The following is a 17,105-nucleotide window of genomic DNA, read 5'->3' as shown; positions in this document are numbered from 1 at the left end:
CTGTCCTTTAGGGAGAACAAAATATGCCAATTTAGTATTCACTTACGAAAGGTACTCTATCCCATGGCAATTCTATTGGCCACTTCTCTATCCTTTCAGGTTTTAATAAATCTCCTCAATCATTTGAAGGGCTGTGGATCTCTGTATTGTCAGTATCTTCCTGGAATATCCTATGATTTCATCTATCACTTCCATGGCTTCATTGTGTAGTTGGATCTTAGTCATCCTATTGTTAACCCTTTCTTGGCTTAAGGGCTTGCAAATGCTTATCGGAGCTTTTTCATGGAACGCTGTGACTTTGCAGTCCTTGAGTTTCATCCTGTATTTATTCTTCCAGGCCTTCAGGGTCAACTTGTCCTTTCTCATTGGTAATATGACATACTTTTTTTCCTGTCTTTTTCCACTTGTGGTAGCTTCCAATATTGTCTAAGTGGTTATCACACAGTGACCACAACAAAACAGTCTCGACAGAAATATTTAATATAGCAATTTATTACAGAAATCTTTACTAAATTTAATTCCAAATTAATCCCCATGAAGCTGTGCTAATAACCTCCCTCTGGCCATATGTTTCCCATTTCTGTAGAAAATAACTAATGAATTTATCTAGTTGCTAATTTGAAAAAGGTCAGTAGAATCATAGAATGCTTTGGATTGGAAGGAACTATTAAAGATCACCTTAGTCCAAGCCCCCTTCCAATGAGAAGGAACACCTTGCAGTAGATCAGGTTGCTCAAAGCTTGGTGTCATCTGCAGACTTGGTGGGGGTGCACTCATTTCCACTGCCTGTTTTGAGGAAGATATCAAACAGCCATGGTTGAGCTCTCTTTCTAAGACAGAGGATGAAGTATGCTAATATTTAAAATTATATTATTGGGTTGTCTATTACCAAGCTTTTAAAAATTCTGTCTTATGTTGTCTGTTTGGCAACTGTGTGTTATTAAATTAAGACTGTACAGGGAAGCTTGGGTTTTAATATGATTTTAATACAATACAGTTACATGAAATTTGTATACACGAATCTGTTTATTCTAGAAAAGAGAAGACTGAGAGGGGATCTCAAAGGCAAATGTCAAGAGGGTGATGCCAGATTCTTTTCAGTGGGGCCCAGTGACAGGGCAGGGAGCAATGGCCATAAACTAAAACACATGAACTTCCACTTCAACATGAGGAAGAACTTCTGTACACTGAGGGTGGCAGAGCACTGGAACAGGCTGCCCAGGGAGGTCGTGGATTCTCCTCATCTGGAGACATTAAAAACCCACTTGGACACGTTCCTGTGTCACCTGCTTGAGGTGACCCTGCCTCAACAGGGGGGTTGGACTAGATGATCTCCAGAGGTCCCTTCCAACCCTAACAATTCTGTGATTTTATGTAAACTGTTGATAAGGAAAGCTCTTGTTACAGTCTGTCAGAGGAGGAGAAAGTGAAGGGTAACTTGTGTTTCTGAGCTTCTGCTTTGCAGATGCAGCAAACCCTCCTTGAGGCTATGTGTAAGTAACTGTCAGCTCAAATGTTCTAGATAAAAAGTACTTACTGTCACGCATTTCTCTCAAGTGAACTTGATAATTATAATTATGAATTACTCAGGTGCTGGCTCTCAGTTTAATTAGAGCTCTCAGAGGGGTAATAGTTGAAATACATGCCTGTGAGTATGAGCACAGCTCTGCGTGGGTTTTATTTAGAAGTCCAGTCAGTGATAGCATTATGTACCTAAATTGCATTTTGGTATTATTACTAATCAGTTGTTTAACTAACATGGAGTTATGAAATAAGCATTGAGAACATAAACAGCTCTGAATAGAATCTAAATGTATGAAATCTTCCCTCTCAATTCAGTCTTAGTTAAGAGATGCCTTATATGTATTTTATTAATCTTAACATTGTTACAGGAGTACAGTATTTTGTGTCTTGGCCTTTTGATGAACCTCAAAATATGAGACTTGTGTTCTGGCCTCTTCGTGCCTCTCTCTGCTACCCCAGGCCCTTGCTAGCTCTATCTCCTGACAAATTTTTTTGTCTGTGGGTGTTGTGGGATTGTAGCAAATGGGGACTTGAACTGACAGAAATAATATGCTACAAAATATAACAGATACTGAAGATAAATCTGCACAGGATCTTGTTATTAGAATTGAGTGTCCAGGATATAGAAGCCTAATATTAAGCCTAGCTCTTTCAGTTTCTGTGTATTCATTCAGCTTTTTTATGTGGCTCTTCATTTTTGGAGTTTGCAGCTGAAATTTAATTTCAGGAACACTTAGCAACCTTTTCTTCATCTGTTTAAGGAATTATGTGATGTTAGAGCACTTAATTTTACCCTCGTTGCTGCCAAGTGTTTGGTAACTTATTTCTACATGACGAATTCTTAACGCGGCAGGAAATGTGAACATATGTAACATTTAGAACTTGTTTTTTGCCCAGTAGAGATATTTTCAGTAGGTTATTTATTAAGCTTTGACACTTCAGGGAATTAAAGTGTTCTTGATACTTACTGTAATTCTTTCAGTAAATTCCGGTAGAGGCTGTGATTAGGCAGTTGTGTTAGGCTTTGATTTCCTTTGGTAGTTTTTAAACATGTGAATAGTCCCACTGGCTTTGGTGGTGGTGACAGGGCTGAGATCTGTGTTGAGGTGTACTTACTAACTTAAAAATTTTCATTTCAATGTTTGTAGTTGGTGTATGAATTTTTCCTGAGGTTTTTGGAGAGCCCGGATTTTCAGCCTAGCATTGCAAAGAGATATATTGACCAGAAATTTGTACAGCAGGTAAGTGGGGAGTTTTTCCACCCCTAGATTTAAAAATCACCTCTCAAGCGTAATTTATCAGATGGGCTGTTTAAAATTTTCATGTTGACACAGGGTGTAAATTTCAGTTGTTTCAGCAGTGGTTTCTGCCAAACAGTAAATAAACAGCACACCGTACCACAGAGGCTACATGTAATTAGTAGCTTCAGCAACAGTTCATTTTGAGGTATCAACCTCAGTGCTTTGCAGTGCAAGATATTTGTAACTTCTGAATGCAAGTTGTGTTTTTAATGGTTTTTAACTTAATTTCAGTCAATTCAACAGTGGGCTAATTACATTTTTGTAATGCTTTTGTTTGTTTCTTTTAATAGATTTATCACAGGAAAACTTGCAGCAAACTACTTTCCTGTAAAAAATTTGTGTGCTTACTGTACATGAAATGTGTTCCAGCATCTATTGACTTGTGTCTAAATAGTGTCAGTCTGTTTACTGTCATGTACTAACTACAGAAGAAGAATCAAATAAGAAAGTACAGGAAAGTACAGTATAGGAAGATCATGCTTCACCATGCAAAATAACAATGTATGAGCAAGAAAATGAAGTGAGATTTCATATTAGATATAGCTGCTCAAGGAATTATGCTGTAGAATACCATAGCAATTTTTGTTCAAGGTGAACTCAGAGGGGATTTTTTTTTTTTTCCACCATGTCAAAATATTTGTTTGCTCAGTATCTGAAGAGTGAGTGCTGGCAGGCCATCACAGTACAGCAGTGAAAAGTGAAAACATAGATGGACTCTTTCCCTCCCCACCTTCAGTGACTGCATTTAATTCCCACTTATTTGGTTCTACTATTCTTGTTTATAGATGTTTCCTTCTTCTCTGTTTTGTTCAACTTTCCCATAAAATTTAGGCCTGAAGCTGCTGCTGAACTGTTGGCTGTGGCTATCCAGTTTACTAATTGACCCGTGGTCCTTAAGAGCCTTGTTGCAGAGTTTCAGTTTGACATTTCACTTGATCTTTCTCTAGAGTGCAAGAAAGACAGTGCAGTGAACAGCTAGCTATATATGGGGAAAAAAGGTGGAGTAGTGACCTTGAGAAATTCCTTCTAAATATAAAATTGAAATGAGCCTGAACAAAGCTCCTGAACAGCTGTTTCCAGTCCCTTGTGCTGCTTGGTACAGATATACCCAACCAGAGGCATTGGCTGAGCAGGAGATGGTAGTGACTGCTTGAGTTAAGTTACTGATTTGTTCAAGACAGCTAGCACTTCTGAATATGCTGTTACTTGAACATGCAGGAAAGAAACCCCAAATTAATGGTCTTTAATGCGATTGGAGTATTTTTTGATGTTTTCGAGTGAGTTTGGTCTTTTCTGTGTCCTTGGAAAACTTTCTACAAAAAAAAATGCATGCAAAGTCTTGTTAGCTTCTTGCAGCATTTAGTCAGTATTAGCAGAGAATCAGTTAATAATTTCCTATCTTGTGCGTATTTTATGACCTCATTAATTGTAAAATCTTTTATATAGGATTGCTTTTGCTTAGCCATCAAGACATAAGTATCTTTTGGAGATAACTAGTAAAGGTTTTTAATTAAGAAATTTTAAATAAATGACACAGATTTGATTCATTCTGATTTCTTAACAAGTATAAACCACTTACCTGTGGTTTGATCATCTCATTCTTGCAATTTTCTTTTTATTTTGATAGTATAATAGTTATTGGAATGGCTTTGGTGTCTTTGTATACAGGCTTTGGAAGGGAATGAAGCTGATGGGTTTATTAAAAAAAAACACCTTTATTAAAAATGTAACTTTGAAAATATACTATTGACATCTAAACAAAATTTACAGTTAAGGTGATTCTATTTTTTCTAATGTAACCTTGTAAATTAAAGATAAAACTCAAATCAGGTAGGAACAAAACAAAAATTCAAGTATTTCAAAAGTAATACATTTAAATTTAATTTTTAAAGCTGTTGGAGCTCTTTGATAGTGAAGACCCACGAGAACGTGATTTCCTAAAGACAGTGCTTCATAGAATTTATGGAAAATTCCTTGGTTTAAGAGCATTCATCAGGAAACAGATAAACAACATTTTCCTCAGGTATGCTGTGTGCGTGTGTGGCTGTGTTGAGGAATATTTTATCTTGCCTTTACGGTCTGGATCTGCAGTGATTTATTCTTGAAATAAAAGATGTGGTTTTAGTTTGTGATCTGGCTTTCAAATATTTCAAGCTTATTAAGGGTTATTTCTTTGGGATCTCTGATCCTCTGTTTCAGCTTTTGATGGTTGTCTCTTTTTGGTACCAGGTTTATATATGAAACAGAGCACTTCAATGGTGTTGCTGAACTTCTTGAGATATTAGGAAGGTAAGTTTGATCTGACACAGAAGAAATATAACATGTTATTGTGGGTGTTTGCTTCAGCTTTTCTGCTTTGGGAATGAAGGGGGAAGAGAGTTATTACAGCAACAAGTGATAAAGAGCAGTCACTGATAATCTAATACCGTCTGGGTTACCACATGAGTATTAAATTAGGATACAGAGTATAAATTATTCATTTTTCAGTGGAAGTTTTAAAGATGACTGGCAAAATGTTTCTCAAGGGTCCTTGTTTGTCAGGCCTATCTACCCTTGCTTATCTTACATCTGATAGATGACTTGTTCTTTGATTCAGAAACTGAATGTTAACTTTCACCCTCATGCTGAATGAAATGCTTTAATCCTCAGCAGGCTGATTTTCTTTAGATTCTATTCAGGAAAGCCTTGTAAGTGCTAGGGGTTTTTTTTTAGTTACCTTATTTTTACATTATTTCACTAATTTAATTTTTAACTTTGAAGTTTCTCTGTGGTAGTTTTTTACTGTTTCTCCAAAATTGTCACACACATTTCACGGTAGAAAATTTTATAAATATTTCTGGTCTAACTGAAAATACAAACATTGTGAAGCTATTTTGGAAAAAAAATTCATGAAAATCAAGCAAAAGGGATGCCATTATTTTCTCAGATTTGCTTAAAATGTAAGGGGGAAAAAGAAGCCAACCTTTTCCTGAAGGACTTCTGTCTGTTCTATATATAAGATGACTGAATCAATGACAAACTACTTAACTTTGTTTTTGAAGGGAAGGGTTGTTCCACAATCTCAAAACAAATGTTCAAACTGCAGTGTTAAAGTAGTTGAAAATTGTATGCCATCTATTTTTTTTTCCTTTCCAAGTTGCTATTGATGGTGGGTGAAATGGATCAGCTTTCTGATGCATGTAAGCTTTACAATTGGACAGCAAGACTTACTGTAGATGATTTTACTTAATGGAAGTCATGATAAAAATATTTCAGCTCATCTAATGAGTATTATTTGTCTTCTACTGTGGTTCTCTGTTATTCCTGCCAAGAGTCTAAAATTCTCATGATACCAAAACTTGAAAGGTTGTGCATATGTAGTGCTATTTCATGGCTTCAAAATAATCAGGTTTATAAACTGAATTGGAAAGGGAGTGTCTCTTGAACTTAAAGAAATTCTTGACTTGCTAGGAAAAAATATTTTTTAATTAAAAATAAATCCTGCTTATTCATGTTTTCAGTATTATCAATGGTTTTGCACTGCCACTGAAAGCAGAACACAAACAGTTCCTTATGAAAGTTCTGATTCCCATGCATACTGCAAAGGGATTAGCTTTGTTTCATGCACAGGTAAGCTTTTACCTATTTCTAAGCGTGGTGGGGTTTTTTGTATTTACATTTGAAAATAATGAAACTTTAAAACAGTATATGTTATAATATCAATAGTCCAAAATATTTGCAAATTCAGTCACATAGTCACACTTTTAAAAAAATCTTATAGATCTTATATTTAAATGGTAATTTGGATGTAATATTTAGCATATATTACAAGTGAAAGAATGTAACAGTGAGTCGAAGTCATGTCAACTGAAGTGGGAAGCTTTTTTGCTTGTAGTCTTGTCACACTTTAAGTTTCATTTAATCAGAGGACCTCATGCTGTTGTCATTTCTTTTATGTAACCTAAATGCTGTTTCTAAAGGAACCTTGAGTATGGCCAGGTACTTATTTCAGAAGTGCTTTTTTATTTCTAAAGACATACCAGTGATGGAGTGGGGAGGAGAATGTTTGTTGCCATTTATAAATGGCAGAAATGCATAGTAGCTCTCTAGATCAGCTGGAAATTATGTAGATCCATGACACACTGTCAGAATGCTGCAGCTCTTCATCTGACTTTGATTCTTATACTTGCCACAGACATTCAGCATTTTATTTGAGGGATAATCTGTATCCTTTCCAGACATATGACACTTGAATATTGAATATATTTGATGCAAACTTGCAAGTAATTCTGCTGTGGCTAATTAAAACTTGCCTTCTAACTTAGCTCACTAATAGAGCTCTTTATAGACTAAAGATACAAGGAAATGGGTTTTTAATTAAAGTGAAATCACTATGACTGTATAGTCAACAAACAGGATCAAGTGAAGAGCTCTGTTAATTCCTAAGTCTCATATGAAGTTTTAAATTAATTAAATCACTTGTCTTTGTGGTTTATTGCTATGCAATAGGCTGCTCCCTGGAATGAGTCAGTGATACAAAAGAGGCCAGTCACCTCCCAGAGGTGTTCTCAGTGACAGATCAGTACAGCAAACTGTCCTTTTTTTTCTGGAATATGTTAAATCCAGTTCATGGGTTCCTGAAAGGGACCCTATTAATTCAGCTGTACTATGTACCCAAAAGTAATGTTTGGTCTGCTGACCAGCCCACTCCTCTGTCCCTCCATAAAACACTTTGCACATGCACCCAGCACTGTGTGTTCGTGGTTTCCTGTTATCCCAAGGATGCAAGCCAGTGTGAAATCTGCTTGTCAATCCGAAGTGGCCTGGTTGCTTTGTGCAAATGTAGCCTACCCTTGAAAGTGAAAGCCTTAAAGCTGAATTAAGCTTGAGTCTTTGTGTCTTTGAACAATAAAGCAATACTGTACTATATATATATATATATATATATATATATATATATATATATATATATAAAATGGGATTTTATGAGATTAATGTGTGGCATTTACTGTTTTTTGAATCTACACAAATATATCCATAGCCTAAGGGTAAGAGAAATAAATTAGACCTGTTGCAATTACAGCGTTGTAATTATCTGCTTTGGCATAACAGATTAAAAAAAAAAAGAAGGAAAAGTAATGCTTGAATTCAAGCATCCTGAGTAGTGAAATGTAACACATGTATACAATTTTGTCTTTGCTTTATATGGCTAAATGAAAAATACTGTGACTTCTTAAAATCAGTCTTAATGGAATCTAGGATTGTAACTGCTTCAGTGATAGGATTGTTGTATGGTTTCTGCATGGGATGGTCGTTTAGTTACTCAACTGTGTGCTAATTAACTGAACTCTAAGCAAGTATATAACATGAAATATCGCACCTTGGCCTGAGAAGACCCCTGCACAGAAACCACTAGAGGCTGGGAGAGCAGTGCTGATGGCTTGATGACATTGTGCTTCCCCACTTCTTACACCCTTCCACAGGCACTTGTTGGCCATTGCTGCATTGGGACAGGACACTCAGCTGGTCAGCAGCTGCCTGATCTCTTGTGGCTGTGGAATGTGTTAAAATTCTTTCACCTGTAATCTTACCACTGAATGTTGTGTGCTGTAGATGTCTAGTATTTGAGCAGTGTGCAATGTGTGCTCAGTCAAACCTGTGTTAAAACTTGTTTTTTACTGAAAGTATGGCCTTTTTTACCCCAGTATAGATGTTTGAAAATGATAGCTTTGTAATGCTGATACAGGAATTGATGTAAAGAAAAATCTGCCTGGTTACTGGATCTAAGTTAAGGAAATACCTGTCAAGCTTAAAAGTAATTTTCTTTTAGGAAATTTTCTTTAGGCAAAAAAAGATGATTTTTAGTATGTGGGAAGTTTTTGTAAGGTAGAGCAGGCTTGTATATCTTGCTGCTTTAATTGCTGTTTTGTTTAGTTTGGACTAATATGAAGTGGCTGTGTAGGGATGTTTTGGGTTGGGTTTGCCCGTGATCTGAAGCGCTTCCATTAGAAGTTGTGATAGTTATGCTGCAATGTCTAAACAGTGTCTGTTTAAACTAAATAATCATATGACTTACATTCTAGCTCGCCTATTGTGTTGTACAGTTCCTGGAAAAAGATACAACCTTAACAGAGCCTGTAAGTGTTTTTCAGTTGAATTTTTTTCTATTTTTAATTTCAATTACATATTTCAGTGTAACTTGTTCGAATTGTATAGCAGTGCTGTCTGTGCTATCCTGATTAAAGATCCACCGGTGAGGTTTTCTTGGGGGGAAAAAATTAAATCTAGAACGGTTGTTAAGAAAGTGCTGGGTCTGGAAGGGCAGTTCTCTTAACCTGTGGCCAAGATACTAGTGGCTCAAACTTTCATTTAATTCTGTGCTCTATCATGCAAATTACTATGCTTGTCACAACTGTATTCTCTCCTCATAAGAACTAAAATTTCAAGGGTTTTGGTATTAATTGCTTGTGCTTAGCCACTGCATGAAGTAGTAATGTTTTAGGGAACAAACAATCCTAAAACAAAAGTTGAAAAGAATAACAACACTTTATTTAGACAGAACTCTGAAATTCCAAAGGCGCTGTTCCTGCTCTTCGGTTCCTGGGGTGCCTCTTGGCAGTCAGAATACAGGTGCTTCAGGCATCAGTGGCTTTTGCCAGACAGTCTCCCATAATACATATTGACAGCTCAGCTAAAAAGGGTTTTGCAGTGCTTCGTGCAAGGGCTTTGGCAGGGCCCATAAAAGAGAACAGAGGCCCAGGGCAGTGCAGCAGTTCGTGGGAACACAGAATGATGTCAGGCCAGCTACAGCAGAAACTGGTTTTAGTTGGACAATCAAAAATATTTTCCCTAGGAGTATGCTGGTTTTAAGTACTTTATCTTTTTTTGTGACAGAAAAATGAAGAGTTTATGCAAATTCTATTTCTTTTTCTATAAAGAATAAAAGATAAACAGCTTTGGGAAAGCACCATTGATCTTCACTGGTCTTCCAGTAGAAGCTTGTTTTCTGCACAGGCACTTCAGTACTGATGTTCCCCATCAGCTGACAAGTTATTCTGTAGGTGGTGGAAGGTGTCTAGTAATTTACTTTGTGTGCTTGAAAGCATCTTCTTCCCCCTGTGCTGCAGTGTTCCCAGCTACACTGGTCAATTAGCTTATTTTGTGGGATAGGGTGAGGAGAAAGGACTTGCATAACCCACATTCCTTAAGCCAAGCGATAAAACAACCCAAGCATTTTGACAGTTAAAGTTGATATGTGAGCAGAAAATGTGTAGTATTACATAAAAACCTGCAAGAGTGAATGAAGTGACAACGTGACAAAGTCTGAACTTCCTGACATGAATTTACACAAGTGTGATGCAAGATCCAAACCCAGACTTTGAAGTGAAGAAGGTAGGGCTTTGAAGTAGGAGTGCCATCGTGCAATTCTGAGGTTTGTCTGGACTGTGGTATATACAATTCTGGTTGCTTCTTAATCAGTAAAGGAGAATTTAGAATGGAGAAGATATGAGAATTCACTGCAGAGTCACTGCCTGTGTTTGCTTTGGTCATTACTCTGAGCTCACAGTAAAACTTGCTTTGTAGAGAAGTTAAAGTTAATAAGATGATAAGAAGTGAAGCTTTAAGAAACTTTCTGAAATGCTTGAAAAGTAAATGTTAAAATTTGGGGCAACTGATGAGATAGCATTGGAAATTTTTCTTGGCTTTAGGTCAAGTAATATTTTAAGAACTCCATCAGAAGGCTGTCTTCACGCATACCTTACTGTTATTTTTCTGGCAGGAATTGTCACTCAGGGTCAATTTAGAGGACATTCAATCTGAGCTCTCGTAGCTATGGTAATCTGCCTCAGGTCAGTGCTGATGTTTGCAGAGCTGACAAGAAGAGTTTGTTACCTAACCCTGCTAAGTGCAATGGCCTTTACATTGAAGAAATCAGACTAAACGTGCAGTCCTTGTAGGTGGGACAAGTTTTCTAGCAGGTGCCTACTGTTTTAAGTCACTTTATGGGAATTTTGTAGCTCAAGGAAGAATATTAATCTTAAGCCTTTTGTGTAGTAAGAGCAACAGAATTTCAGATCTGCATTTATATTGACTACTTCTTTGAATAAAATCTATAAACATAGATGTGCATTTATCAGCTTTTTGATATGAAAGCATAGTCAAGCTGGAAACTGATATTCTTGAGGTGTATGCTGTTAAACTCAAACTTGTTATTTCTTTATCAAGTTGAGAATATGAGTCTCTGTAGCAAAGTATACTCAGACATTCTAGCAGTAACATGTGCTGGAAAACTCAGTTTTGTGTTCTTGAGACCAGTAAATTCGTGTTCCAGTTAGGGATGTATGGTAGGTTCTCACACTTTTTGTTGGCAAATGTGCTTGTCTGAAGTTTTTTGGCTTACTTGCCTTGCTCTGAAGGAAGGGAGGCTGTCAGCGGAATGAGCTATTATGCCTGGAAAAGTAAGGGTTTGTTCTGTAGAATTATGAAATCTCAATAGTATATAAGTTATTCACTTATAAGGTAATTAACAGAAAACAGGCCTAGATTGAAAGAGGTTTTACATACGCAAATTTAAATTACTAATCTAGTGAAACAAATGTAATTAATTCATGCAAGTCTGACTCCTTGGAGGAGAAGCAAGCGAGCGAAGGACTGCCTGATCTGGTAACTGCAGTGAAATGGGGGAACTCAAAACTTCTCCCCCCTCACTGTGCCACCTGCCCCAGCTCTTCTGCTCCGTCCATGGAGCAGTGGGGAGGCCAGGTCAGTGCCTGCCTCCAGGGAGGGAGCTCTGCCTCTGTGGGCCAGAGGCCAAAGGTGTCACCCGTGTGGGCTGACCCCGGCCTCCCGCTCCTTCATCAGTGTCAGATGCTGGTGTTAATATTTCAGTTGTCTGCATCTTCCAGCCAGCTGGGTGGAACTGTATGGTCAAGGCTTTGTGAAGAAACTGTTCTTTCCCTGTAACTTGCTCTGTTTTTGTGGGTTTGAGCATAGAACTTTACCAGCTGCCTGAGGCTTCTGCATTTGCTCAGTGTCATTTGAAGCGACAGTCAGTTGTGTAGTAGCAGGATGTGTGAGTATCCTAGGATAAAGACTTGTGGGCACTTAAAGTCATACTAACTTTTTCTTCTGGAAAGCCACTTTTGGTAGTACATGTAGTTGTGAGTAAAATGGCCAGCTGGAAAGCCAAAGGAATTCAACATGACAAAAAGCAAATATGGAAGGTATTCAAATAGTTGAATAAGTTTTCCCTTTGGATATGATCAATTAGGTGCTTTTGTATCATAAAAATAGAGGTCTTTTTCTAGGAATGAAAGTGTATGAAAGCTCCGAGAATGTTTTTGCTTGTGAAACATAGCTACAGCTTTTTTTTTTTTCAAGCCAGCGTTAATTTTGTAATTTAGACACCACATGAGATGTTTTCTTTCTAGGAAAAATGCCTCCAGCCTTTCTTTGTTGTGTTCTCCCCATTCCTCTTGAGCGCTGTACTTTGCAATTAATTTTCCCGAAGATTTTTTTTTTCTGGTCTTGCGTAAGGTAGTATAGATACTGGAATATATTTTCCTTGCAAGTTCACATCTTTCTTACTTTAGTTTCCAGTCTAACATTTCATATTCTAGAAGAGAAAAGGAAGAGTTGGAGGCCATGGCTCCCCTGTAGAACCTTGTTTGTGCAGGCAGCATATAACACTTCCTCTCAGGCTCCAAACCTTTGGTGCCAAGGCAGGTGTTGCACAAAGTATGGATGAGTAGAAGACAAAAAACGTTCTGTGAAATTTAGCTACAGGGGGGTTAACTTCATATTGTGATGCTTTGATGTGATCAGCATCCTATCAGTTAATGTATGTACTGGGATGGGAGTGGAGCGTGAACAGATAATCATAGACATGTGAAGTGATGAGGGTTGAAGTTATTCTAATAACCTAAACAAGATTAAGTATTTAAATGAGTTTATTTTCAGTGGAACTGCATTTAGCTGTATTCAGTTTTCACTGAACCTCTGGATAAGGAAAAGCAAACTAGTACTTTTTTTTACCTTATCAAGTATGTAATAGAAACTTGTTCTGCTTTAACTTGTTTGTATTTTTCATATAGGTAATCAGAGGACTGCTCAAATTTTGGCCCAAAACATGCAGTCAGAAAGAGGTTGGTTTTGTCTCTCATTTCTGATGTCTGCTGTGAAGTAAAATGGCATGAGGCAGGTTCACAAACCTTCCCTCTGCTGTGCTCAAGAGATTTTGCAGAAAACTTGGAGTTCTTGAGGCTTCTTGAGGCACTCAGCTTTGTCATGCAACTCAGTGTAATTGTTTTGTATGTCTCTGTTCTGACTATGTTAAAACCATATTCAAAGTTGCATTCTAATTAAGACATTGTATAAAGAAACAATTTTCTGAGGTGAGAAGTATTTTAGTAGATATAGACTAGGTTGAAGGTAGTCATCTGCAATGTGACATGTTTGAGATGCTGAGCAAGTGTCTGGTAAATAAACATACTTTCTTTTTTTGTAGTAGGCTAATAATTTTAAATGGTCTTGGGAAATTTTCTTTTCCTGCTTTCTCCTGTGTAGTTAAAAGGAGTTTAAAAACCAGGAGTTTAATTTATGCCACCAGATTCCATCCCTGACAGCTCTTTAAAAGTGGGATCCCTTAACGCTGTTGTCCCTGTTTCTTTGAGTGGTGTTAAATTTTTCTGTGCCACCCACCCAGCGTTCTGCTGGTTGCAGTTTTATGTGGGAATTAACTATTTATCACTTCAAAACTTACTTTGGAGATCTTGCATAATTGTAATCTCTGCAGCCATTCTTGAAATAAAGTGCAGAAGCAGTTTGAAGTATTCAGTGTGTTTACACAAAAGAAGCCCAAGAGGAGAGCTGTATCCTGGTAGCTGAAATGGATGATTGACTTCTTTTATGCTGCAAAAACCCTGTGGATGTCTAATGTATTGTAATTATACACAGTGTTCTTTGCAGGATTCATGACTAATGTATAAGCTGTATTTTGTTTCTGTTTACAATGGTGATACAGAACATTTTCATCCCTTTTTTTATATAAACAGGTAATGTTTTTAGGTGAAATTGAAGAAATCTTAGATGTAATAGAACCGTCACAATTCAAAAAAATAGAAGAGCCTTTATTTAAGCAAATATCCAGGAGTGTGTCAAGTTCACATTTTCAGGTAAATTAAAAAAAAGTATAACCCTCCCCCAACCTTGCAATAACTTCTTTTATGGTTGTTGACCCCTAAACTTTGTTGTTTCAGGTTGCAGAAAGAGCTTTGTACTTCTGGAATAATGAATATATTCTTAGCCTGATTGAAGAGAACATTGATAAAATTTTACCAATTATGTTTGGCAGTTTGTACAAGATCTCCAAAGAACACTGGAATCCGTATGTACCTTTATCTATAAAAATAAACTGTCCACTGTTTCAGGTTTGGATTGTGAACTTGACAGATGAATGCCACTGTCAGCTATATTGTGCTTTCACTGTTCTGCATTGTTATGATGGAGACCTGGAATTTATTTTAAAAGTATGAGGAAATTGGATGATGGTCTTTATATTGTAATCACACTTGATCTTATGTGTTAGTTCAAAATGCAGATTAATGCTCCTTAGACCAAAACCATTTCCAAGGGTTACTTCTGCAACATTTATGCTTTACTGTCCTTTACTACTTTTAAGATGAATAAAATTCTGGGTCTTAATAAGTAGTTATTGCTGCCCAGTGAGATAAGAAGGGGAAAAGATATTCTCAGAGAAGAGTAATGCCTACTAGTATAATGGATGGTAGGACTGAGAAATGATTGACTGCTTCATATTATATTTAATGCCACAAGTTAAATATTAGTATCTTTATATCATACTTGAAAGATATTGAAATAATAAAAAGCAAAGTGTGCTGGTGCCAGCACCCTGAATTGAGTTGCAAGTCTGTGCAGAATGTGAAACTTGTGCAGGCAAAAGCCAGGGTGAGCAGGAGCTTCCCAAAGCCCTGGAGTAAATCAGATGTCCTCTTTTAAGCCCTTGGAGGCTTTGAAATTATTCTGAATTTATCTAGATGGTGTGTCTAGTTGTAAATCTAGTAGCTGAGACTGAATATAAATTTTGGGGAACTAGTTCTTTGAATATCAAGATACTTGGGACCTCAACAAATCTGGAGGATATTCCTCTTTCTCTGTAGACAGAAGTTGATCTTTATGAAGGAAGTAAAAGACACAGGATAATTGCATACCTTGAGGACAAGGAGGTTTGAGGAATAAAGTCTAAGCCTTTGGTTTTAGTCTGTTCTGGAGGGCAGCAAAACATGCTTATATCCATCTGGCTGTCTGATATGGACTTAACCACATACTCAAAATCAAGCTTTTCCTCTCAGAAGACCAAAACTCTGAATAAGCTTTTGACTTCAAACCACATGAAAGCGAGGGTACAAAAAAAGAGAAAAATTAAAAGTGTGTAAACAGGCAAAGCATACTGTGTGTTCTGAATGAGTGCGAGGCTCTGATGAACAGCTGGGAGATTTCCTAGTACCACAACGGACAGAGTGTACTGAAAAGGCAAACCTGGTCCTTTGGTTACTTCCTTAGGGGTTTTTTTCTACTCATTTTTCAAGCTCACAGGGCTGCAGCCTTGCAGTCAGTGGGGAACTACTAGTGAGGGAAAAGAGGGGGAAGACAGTTTACCTACTTTTTGATTAGTGATAAGATTAATGACAGGTACCTTTTTGTGTTTCATTTTGTTGCTATTTTTGTATTTCTCCGTGTAACTAAGAGTGGTTTTAAAGGAGATAAACAACACAGTGTTTAAGATAGTTTATTGAAATACGAATGTTATCACAAAAAGAAGGGTGATACCTAATGTGGAAATAAGGTCAGCCAAGTAACACACAGCCAGTGTTGCTCACGCAGCTCTTGAGTTTCTTAAAGAAAATAAGGTACCCAAAACCATTATCTGATGTTCTCAATTCAGTTCTCTAATGGGGCATGTGCAGCAGCACTGCCTGCTGCCCAGAAATGCTGCTGGGAAAGCTTTGTGTGGTTGTGCTAAACCACACTCCTGTGGCTCCTCTGTTGCCTTCTTGAAGCTATTAGCCAGAAGTTTTATTTTTCTAGACTCTCATATTTCATTATTCAAATATTACAAAGTTGTTGTTAAAACTTGGTTTATTAAAGGTTAACATAATTGAATGGCTTTTAGAGTACAGCCACAGCATGAATAATTATATCTTGTGCATATTACAGAAGTCAGGAATTTAAGGTTAAATAGCTGTTTCAAAAAATGTTTAACTATACTATAATTTCCTCTGTAAATTAATGAAATGAAAAGGATTTTGTTTCAGAAACTCACTGACCTTACAGTAGTATCTTGAATAAGAAACTCAGAGTCCAAAAAAGAAATCAGACATTTGTTTAGTGAAGCTAACTTTGTCATTGAGTAACTCTAATGGCTGTGCTGCTTCTGTTTTAGAACCATTGTGGCACTGGTGTACAATGTGCTGAAAACCCTGATGGAAATGAATGGCAAGCTTTTTGATGAACTCACAAGCTCATACAAAGCAGAAAGGCAAAGGTACTGGTTCTTTTTTTCAAATGCCCATTGCAGATTGTATATCGAAGATGTAATTTCAGATGTTACTTTGCTGTTGTGCATGTGGGGTTCTGTAGTGGAACTGCTCATGAGATGTCTGCTGCAGGATGTCCCTTGTGTGAAGCTCCCATATGCAGTGATATGGTGGGAGCTGAAGGCCCAGGAGGTGGCAAGAAGTCCCCAGCTCCCTGTCCTGCCTGTGCAGGGAGCACATGCTCTCCTGTGTGGTGAAACTGGGCTCAGCTGCTGCTGGCTCTGCTGCCTCAGGGGTGTCTGAAGACAGCTGAGCTGGAGAATGCTTCATAGCTCAGCAAAAACATCTCTTACCCTACTGACCTACTGAGCAACACTGCTGGAGTAAGGGAGGCAGGGTGTAGGTTATCCTTGGCCAGCTGAAACCACGTGCCAAGTCTCCTTTCAGTAGCTGTGCTCTTCTCCCCTCATAATGCTTAGTCCCTTCTTATTTTGTTTGCATGTGATAAAGAAGCTTCTTAGAACTGCAGCTGTCTGTGCAAGGCCACACTACAGCAATTGTCTGCGTTTGCTGGAGCAAAGCTACAGTTTCACCACTAACCATTAGTGATTTGTACACTCACTTTTTAGTTGAGGAAACTGTAACTGCCTCTAAAAATAGCTTTGGAGAAAAACTTACAAGAGGAATTAGTAGATGTAAGTCACAGTTAAGTTACTGCATTTCCAGATTGCACTTAAAACACATC

General features: G+C 37.5%; 1 protein-coding gene across 1 annotated transcript in view; it reads left to right on the top strand.

The window, feature by feature from the left end:
* Window positions 1-17,105, top strand: part of PPP2R5A (protein phosphatase 2 regulatory subunit B'alpha) — a 45,091-nt gene that overhangs the window by 26,746 nt on the left and 1,240 nt on the right. Inside the window, exons 4-12 of the mRNA XM_027723722.2 lie at window positions 2,673-2,765; window positions 4,718-4,848; window positions 5,055-5,114; window positions 6,326-6,434; window positions 8,888-8,941; window positions 12,899-12,949; window positions 13,859-13,978; window positions 14,063-14,190; window positions 16,267-16,368. Coding sequence (XP_027579523.1) covers window positions 2,673-2,765; window positions 4,718-4,848; window positions 5,055-5,114; window positions 6,326-6,434; window positions 8,888-8,941; window positions 12,899-12,949; window positions 13,859-13,978; window positions 14,063-14,190; window positions 16,267-16,368 — 848 coding nt within the window. The remainder of the gene's footprint in view (window positions 1-2,672; window positions 2,766-4,717; window positions 4,849-5,054; window positions 5,115-6,325; window positions 6,435-8,887; window positions 8,942-12,898; window positions 12,950-13,858; window positions 13,979-14,062; window positions 14,191-16,266; window positions 16,369-17,105) is intronic.

The sequence above is a fragment of the Pipra filicauda genome, unplaced genomic scaffold, assembly GCF_003945595.2.
Source record: "Pipra filicauda isolate LSUMZ 115617 unplaced genomic scaffold, ASM394559v2 scaffold221_size1283894_pilon, whole genome shotgun sequence".
Classification (NCBI taxonomy): Eukaryota; Metazoa; Chordata; class Aves; order Passeriformes; family Pipridae; genus Pipra; species Pipra filicauda.
This window is presented reverse-complemented; position numbering and strand designations above follow the sequence as displayed.